This window comes from Macrotis lagotis, chromosome 3, assembly GCF_037893015.1.
Source record: "Macrotis lagotis isolate mMagLag1 chromosome 3, bilby.v1.9.chrom.fasta, whole genome shotgun sequence".
NCBI lineage: Eukaryota > Metazoa > Chordata > Mammalia > Peramelemorphia > Peramelidae > Macrotis > Macrotis lagotis.
In genome coordinates, this window is record NC_133660.1 from 271,199,489 (window position 1) to 271,207,672 (window position 8,184).

General features: G+C 45.9%; 1 protein-coding gene across 1 annotated transcript in view; it reads left to right on the top strand.

Annotated features, from left to right (window-relative positions):
• Window positions 1–7,611, top strand: part of CREB3L1 (cAMP responsive element binding protein 3 like 1) — a 54,268-nt gene extending 46,657 nt beyond the window's left edge. The window contains exons 11-12 of the mRNA XM_074230545.1: window positions 3,334–3,601; window positions 3,977–7,611. Coding sequence (XP_074086646.1) covers window positions 3,334–3,601; window positions 3,977–4,013 — 305 coding nt within the window. The 3' untranslated portion in view covers window positions 4,014–7,611. The remainder of the gene's footprint in view (window positions 1–3,333; window positions 3,602–3,976) is intronic.
• Window positions 7,612–8,184: the final 573 nt, after the last annotated feature.

Sequence of the window (8,184 nt, forward strand, 5' to 3'; positions counted from 1 at the left end):
AAAAGCTAAAAAAAAAAAAGGTAATGAGTTCAGTTTTGAACCTGTTGGGTTGAAAATGTTAACTAGACGTCCAGATCAAGATGTGGTTAGAGGCTCAAGCCCAGAAGTCAAGAGAGAGGTTAAGGCTGGACATCTAGGGTTGGGATACTGGAATCATCTGCATAGAGAGAATTAAATTCATGCCAGCCGATGAGAGCATCAAGTCAAGAAAGAGTGCAGAAGTATAACGATCCAGCAAGAGACAGAAGTAGCCAGATTAGTAGGGTGAAGAGCCAGAAGATGGCAGAGAGAAGGGCATATCAAAGAGAAAAGGGTGATCAATAGTGCCCAAAGCCTCAGAGAGGTAATGAGCCTCAGAAAAATGCCATTAGATTTGGCAATTAAGAGATGATTGTTGTTCATTTATTTCTGACTTTTTACGACCCCATGGACCATACTGTCCATGAGGTTTTCTTGACAAAGATACTAGAGGGGCAGTTCCTTCTCCAGTGAATTAAGGTAAACAGAAGTTAAGTGACTTGCCCAGGCTCACACAGCTAGTTCTTTTCCTGACACCAGATCAGGGCTCTATTCACTGAAACAGCTTGCTGCTTCCTTAGAGATCCTTAGTAACTTTGAAAAGGGCAGTTTTGGTCAAATGATGATGTTGGAAGCCAGACTGCAGAGAGTTAATAAGAAGGTTAGTGGAAAAGAAATGAGGGCCTTGATTGTTGCTGAGGTGTTTTCTATAAAGGTTTTCAGCTATAAAAAGGAGAGCTATGGGACATAGCTAGCAGGATTGGACAGGTTAAATGGGTTTTTTGTTTTGTTTTGTTTTAGGATTGAACAAACATGGGCCTAACATGGGCACCAGGGGAACTACCAGTAGACAGAGAGGGATTGGAAATTAGTGAGAGGGTGGAAATGAAAAAGAGGGAGGCAACCTCCTGAAGGAGATGAGATGAAAGGGGATCCTTTGTGTATGTAGTCCCTTAACCTCTCTTTAGTTTCAGTTTCCTCATCTGTAAAATAAATATAACAGCGTCTACCTTACAGAAGGTAACACAACACCTTATAGTGTTGTGGTGAAGGTCAAATAAATAACATATAAGGTGATTTACAAACCTTAAACAAATGCTGTCTTGAAGGATGGGAAGGACTTCAGCATTCAGTCAAGTGGAAGGAACAGATTCCAGATGTGAGCAATGAGAGTGGAATGAGCAAAGCCATGTAGGTAGGAGAGGGAAGAATAAGAATTGGGGAAGTCAGTTTGGCTGGAACTTTGTCCTTCAGGAACTGATGTAATGTGTGATAGGACCACCGAGGTAAATTGGAGCCACACTGTTGAAAGAATATTTAGTTTGTTTATTTTAAGGACTTAATTCAGTAACAACTGAGGAGTCACTGATGGTTATAAGGAGAGGAGGGATCCAGTTCCTGGGCTTCTTCCCAGTACCACCAATGGAGTGGGTATTCTGATCTCAGGTTCAAATCTCCTTCCAGTTTTGGTGAACTCACAGCTGAAATGAAGAAGAGGAGACATCTTTGTGGGTAGGGAGTGGAGGACTAGAAATATACCCAGCAGGCAGATGGCATCATCTTGGCACATACGTATCAGGAGTCATAAGAGAAACTGAAGTTGGACTCAGAACTTCCTGGCTAAAAGGGCAGCTTGGATTGATTGGAATTGATAGTTAAGCACATGTCTAAACTAAGGGGAGAGGAACAGGAAAGGAGCCAGACATGGCCTGATCAGAAAGGGAAAGAAGAGAAAGCCTCCGGCAATGTCACAGAAGGCAAAAAAAAAAAAAAAAAAAAGATCCTATTATTATGCATGCAGTCAGAAGATCTGGGTTTAAGCCCTGCTCTCCTTTTCTACCATGAACCAGCAATGTGAGCTTGGCTGATTCAGTTATCTCCCTGGGCCTCAGTGTTCATCTCTGTGGAGCAGCCCCCTCTGGGACCACCCTACCCATACATAGAAAAGGAGGGCTTTCTATCTTCAGACTTCTACATTTCCTGCCAACTGAGTTTTGAGAAAGAGGGTTGGGTCAATAATATCAGTTGTCAGCTATGGGGTCAAGGGGGATGACGAATGAGAGAGGTCCACTGGAGAACCTCAAAAGAGCAGTTTCAGGAGAGTGATCGAAGGGGAACAGAAACCATTTTGGGGGTTGAGGGGTGAGTAGGTGGAAAGGAAGTGGAGGCAGCTAGGTAACCTCTGGTGTGAAAGGAAGGTATGTGAAATAAGACAACATGGAGAAGGAGTAATAGGGTCACACCAAGGTTTGGGGACCAGAAGGGAAAGACTCAGTGAGGAAGGAAAGGCTAAAGAAGCCAGAGGGAACATCCCTGAGGAAACTAAAAAATATGACAGAAACAAAATCTCTCTCTCTTTCCCCCCCCTCCCCTCTTCCTTCCCCTCCCTTCCCCCCTCTCTCTTTATATATATATATATATATATATATATATATATATATATATATTTCTGTCCCTCTCTCTTTCTCTTTTCTCTCACTTCTCTCCTTTCTTCTCTTTCTGTCTCACTGACTCTATGTATATGTCTCTCTTTTCTTTTTCTTCTCTCCCTCTCTATCATTCTTCTCCTCTCTCTGTCTCTCTCTCTGTCTGTCTCTCTCTCTCTGTCTCTCTGTCTCTCTCTCATTCTCTCTGTCTCACTGTCTCTGCCTCTCTTTTCTCTTTCCTTCTCCCTTCTTCTCTCCCTCTCAAGCTCTCTTCTCTCTGTCTCTGTTTCTGCATCTCTGTGTCTCTCTTTCACTCATTCTCACTTTCTCTCTCCTCTCTGTCTCTCTTTCTCTAGGCTGGATTCAAGTCCCAGGGTCTATCCTTAGGAAAGTCTCTTTCTGGGCCTCATTGTTCTTACCTATTCAAAAGAATGAGCAGTTAGACAAGACAACCTTTTAAGGTCCCTTCCAATGAGACAACCCTGTGAGAAACAGGCCATCCAGTCCAAACAAAACCCCCTCTGCCCCATCCTAACAAGGGTCTCACCTGGGACTCCAGGAATGCTGACTCCTTGGGTAACTTACTCTAATCTTGGATCACTTGTTAGCATCAAAAGATTGATTGTTAAGTTCCACAAGGACAGGGGCTGTGAGATATGCTTTTGCCTCCTCAAGGCATGACACATAGTGGGTACATATGTATTGTTTATTGATTTATTGATTTCCAAGGACCCTTCTGGCTCAGACATTCCAGGATTCTCCAGAAAAGGCAGGCTAGGTAGGACCCCCCCCAGCTCCGCTGTTCAATATTGTCCTTCTCTTCCACGCCTATCCCATCTTGACTGTCTGTCCTGAAGGACATTCACTGTCTCCTCTCAATGTCTCCTAGTGCCATCCCGAAGCCTCCTATTCTATGATGAGGGGGCCAGTTCACTAGAGGATGGCTACAGTTCCCTGTTGCCTGTGGAACCCCCAGAGGGCTGGGAGACCAAGTCAGGTACCTCAGAGGAGCAACAACCTCAAGATCATCTCTCCCATGACCACCTGGCCAGCTCCCATGAGGCCACCAAGTACCTGAGCAAGTCCCAGCTAGAGGCCCCGGATGGGAATGCTACCCGCCCCGACTTTATCCATCCCAAGGAGCGGTTCCATGAGAGGTTGGTAATTTGGGCTCTGGGGTCTTTGGAATGGGATCAACTTCAAGGGGTCTAGTAATAGCTCAGAGCAAGGTCACTAACTGGCTGCTCACCATTTCCCAGGTCACTAGGCCTCCCACAAAACCCAACCTAATTCAGTTGTTCTAAATATTAGGCAAGCCATTTTTGTCTCCAGTTTCCTCATCTGCAAATGGAATTCATTGTATTTGCATAACTGAGCTCAGAGAGCTCTTATGGAGGAAATGATTAAAGTTACCCAGGGTGCTATTGATGAGTCGTTATTATCATTATTAATAATGCCTTGGGCAAGAGGGCACTAGTGCAAAGTCTATCATGAACCACCCACTCTCACCCTTTCTTGCTTCTTCCCAACAGAGAGACGCATCCAAACGACACCACCTCATATTTGTAGCACCCAGCAGAGCCCAGGATACAGCCTGGACCCCAAGCCACTCCGAAGAAGGGAGACCTTCCTCAACATCCCCATCTGATCCAAATCACTGCCCACAATCAGCCCTTCCTTCTCTTCCCTGGTTGGGTCCTTCCCATCCCAGGCAGATTCTAGAAGGATGCCACTGAGGACGGGCAGGGAAGAGGGAGAAGAAGAGAGAGAAGGGGAGCCCTCATCTCCTCCCTCTTCCCATCCTGGCCTTCTCCCAGGGCCCCTACAGTCACTCTTGGTGGGGGTCCTCTCTCACCCATCACCACTACAATTGAACTGCGTACTAATAAGGAGCTCCCAATTTTCTCTGTTCCCTTCTTCCCTGGTTCATCCTTGATGTTCCCTCCCTTCTAGCCCCAGGAACCCAGTCCTTAGGGCCAGAGGGGATGGACATAGACTCTCCCTCTGGGGCTGGATTGTACATAGGCACCATCATCACATTCCCCAGCCCCCACCCTCTCCTTTCGAATTCATCTCAGTCCTCTAGTAGGTAGAAGGGTCCTTCCATCTCTTAGGCCACTTTTCTCTCCCAGAGGAGTTCCCCAAATCCACTGGGGGAGAGAGTAGCCTCCCCTGAGGTTCTGTCCTGGCCTTTGAGATGGAATAGGACAAGGTAGGGCCTCAGTTTCCCTGGCAGCCTCCTGGAGAACTCTTGGGCAAAGTTGTTCCCTTGGATAAGGGAGGAACTTTTCCTATGACTTCTGGTACCAATCCCCTTCCTTCCCTCCCCACCCCATTTCTTTCTTTATCCTTCCTCCCCAGAGATACCACTGGGCTGCCCCTCCCCACTCCCTTTGGCCTAAAATACCACTGGGCCATCAGAGCTCCCTCGTCTCATCATCCCAAACCCAGGACAGGGGTCCACCAGGCCCCGCTGCCCCCCCACTACTGTACAGAGACCAAGAGCAGAAATTGTTTGTAAATAATGAACCTTATTTTTTATTACTGCCAATTCCCTAAGATATTGTATTTTAGAAGCCACCCCCCCCATGCCCCATTTCCTCCCCACCCCTTTTTTTTCCGTTTTGTATTTTATGAAGTTAGTGCGGGCTTAGCTACACCTCCCTCCCTGGAGGCTGGGGGAAGGGGGACACACTCCCCTCTCCCCCCTCCCCTAGCCTCCCCATGCTGCCCAGCTGCTGGGCTTTTTTAATTGCCTCCCTCCTCCCTCCAACAGCTGAGCGCAAGCTATAGAGAAGCAAAATTAAAACAAAAAAAAAAGATTCAGCATCAACCTCTTGCCTACCTGCTTTTCTCTTTGGGGTTGCTAGGGGAGAAGGAAAGACTGATGGGAAAGGAAACTTAGTCCTTTTGGGGACCAGCCTTTGACCACAGATTTCAATCAGTTTTGAGTCAGGCCTTCCCATACCCAGGTTGTCCCCCCAAGAGCCACCCAGGTTGCCCCCAAGGGCCATTGGAGGCCTCCCCCTCCCAAGGGCCACTCAGGTTTGCTTAATCAACAACTAATTATGAAGTTCCTACTATGTGCTTGGGACATGAAGACAGGTGCATATGTACAGATGCCTTGCCTTAGAGGAATTTATAGTTTAGCTTGGAAATCAATTCAGTTCAATAAGCAATGAATGAATGCGTGAGTGAATTCATGAATGAATGAAAAGGCATTTATTTACCGAGCACATACCTTGTGCCAGCCACTGTGGCTACAAATAAAAAGAAATGAAACTGTCCCTGCTCTGAAGGAGCTAGGAGTTAATTCAACAGTTATTGACTCAAGCCCCTGCTTGGGGCTAGGTAGATCTTGGGGGGGGAAAGGGCAAAAATGAAGCAGGTAATCCATCCCCTCAAGAAGTTTGCATTCCACATAGATGCAGCTATATCTGCATCTATGAAGGTCCAGAATACACCCAGAATCAGTTTTGGGGAAGTGGGAGAGCATGGACACTTTAGGTGGGGGGACAGGAAAACCTTGGTGAGAAGGTGGTCCTCTGGGCTGGCTTTGAAGGAATTGTGGGAGGAGGAGATGAGGAGGGATGGAACTTCAGTCCCGGCAGAAAGCACATGCTTTATTCCATAAACATTAAGCTCCCACTAAGTTCAGGGTACAAAGTTAGTAAAAGAACACCTACCCCATTATGTCATTTGCTACCTTAGTGATGTTAGCACAAGGCAAAGAGATATGTCATGGTCTCAGAGGTCTTGGGTTTAAATCTAATTTCTGACACTCACTGTATGACCCAAAGAGAAGGGTCTGGCTTGGCCTTGAACTCCCGTCCCGTTCTTCATCTATGAGCCTCTGATTTAACAACTCAGGGTCTTGGTGAAATCAGGAATCTGATTTAGATGACTTTTAAGGTCCCTCCAGATGGAACTTTGAGGGTTCTGTCATCCTCTCTAGTGACCTCCAGTTTAAAAGAGAGAAGGAAGGACATGGAACCAAATAACTGATATATCAGAGGATGTGCAGAGACTGTTGGAGAGACCCAGGGAAAGTCCTGAGAGACAGGCGGGGACTGAGAGAGGGAAGGGTCTCGGGGAAAGCTTCTGGCAAAGATGGTGCCTGGCTTGAGCCTTGGAGAGAAAGGGAAGGAAGGACAACCAAAAAGAAATAGACTTGGGGAAATACTTCTATGTTAAGTAAACCTGGCAGAGTTTGGAGGGAGCAAAGATCATTTCTAGCCAGGGTAATCAGAGAAAGCATCACTGGATGTGTGACATTAAAGGACAAGTAAAAATATGAGACAGAATGGCAGGAAAGTGTAAAATGTGAGGAAATGGGCCAAAGAGGTGGGGAAACTCAAGGAAGCATAAGTCTGAACCTAAGGATGGGAAAGTAGATTAAGGTCTTGAATGCCAGATAGAATAGCTTGGACTTGACCCTGCATAAGGGAAGTATAGCATACTATCTGGTCAGGCAGTCACTAACAGTCAGTACCCTGGAGTTCTTTTCTCCACTCTCTTGGTCATTGGTCAACCAACCATATTGATGGTTGGAGGTAGGGTGGGGTGAAGAGTGCCCATATTATGAGAATATGTCACCTAAATCTGCCTAAAGATAACAAATGTGTTTGACACAATCAATGCAGAGAAAACAATGATGGACTTCGGTTTGAATCCCAACCCTGCTACTTACCACCTACCTGACCTTTGGCAAGTCACTTAAAATTTCTGTACCTCAGTTTCCTCATCTATAAACTGAGGAGGTTGGACCAAATGATCTCTGAGGTCCCTTCCATCTCAGGGTCTATGATCCTATATTCCCTTCTCTAAGACTGAGGCTCTACCAGAGATTCCATTCAGACCTTACTTTCTCCGTCATCAAGCTTTTATTAGGCACTTGCTGTATACCACATCCTAGATACACAATGAATAAGACAAGTCCTACTCTTAAAGTACTTGAAATGTCCTTCCAGGCCCTGAAACAGTTTCTCCTATCTTTGCCTTCCCCTAGCAAGTCCTGGTCCTGGGGAGAGGGCTGAAGTCCACTAAGGTAAATCCCACCCACCACCCTGAGAGGATCCAGGAGCTAAGCTATCAATTCAAGGGCCCAGGAAAGATATTTTTCCTATTCCCATTATACTGGTTGAGTTCTTATAGGCAAACTAATAAGATAATTGTTTTAGGAAAAAAATCTTATTGACAAGTAATTTCTGAACTGCTGAGGTGATATGGTAGAGGGGAAAGTATGAAGTCAGAGGACCTGAATTCAAATCCTATCCCTTTTACTATATATCACTGGGCAGGTCATTTCATCTCTTAGGCCTTGGTTTCTTCAGCATTGAAATTAGGGGATTGGACCAGATGGTGCCTTGGGTTCTGTCTAGTTCTGGCTTTATGATACTATTCATTTAATATTCAACATGCACATGTTAGGCACCTACTATAAACCAGGGACTATGCTAGGTTCTGGCAAAAGAAACAAAGAAAAAATTAAAAATAAAATAATCTCTGCACTCAAGGGACGTATCTTTTTCTAGAGAGGAAATAACACATCCCCAGATATATGGCTAAACTATAAAGACAAAGTGATTGTGGGTCGGGGAGGTGCTACCTGGGAGAGGGTGAAGAAGTGCCTCATGCAGGAGGTGTGGAGCTGAGCCTTGAAGGGAGGTGAGGTTTGCAGGAGGTAGAAGCTAGTCAGTCTTGACGGGTTTGGAGGAAAGCCTGGACAAAGGCCTGTGGG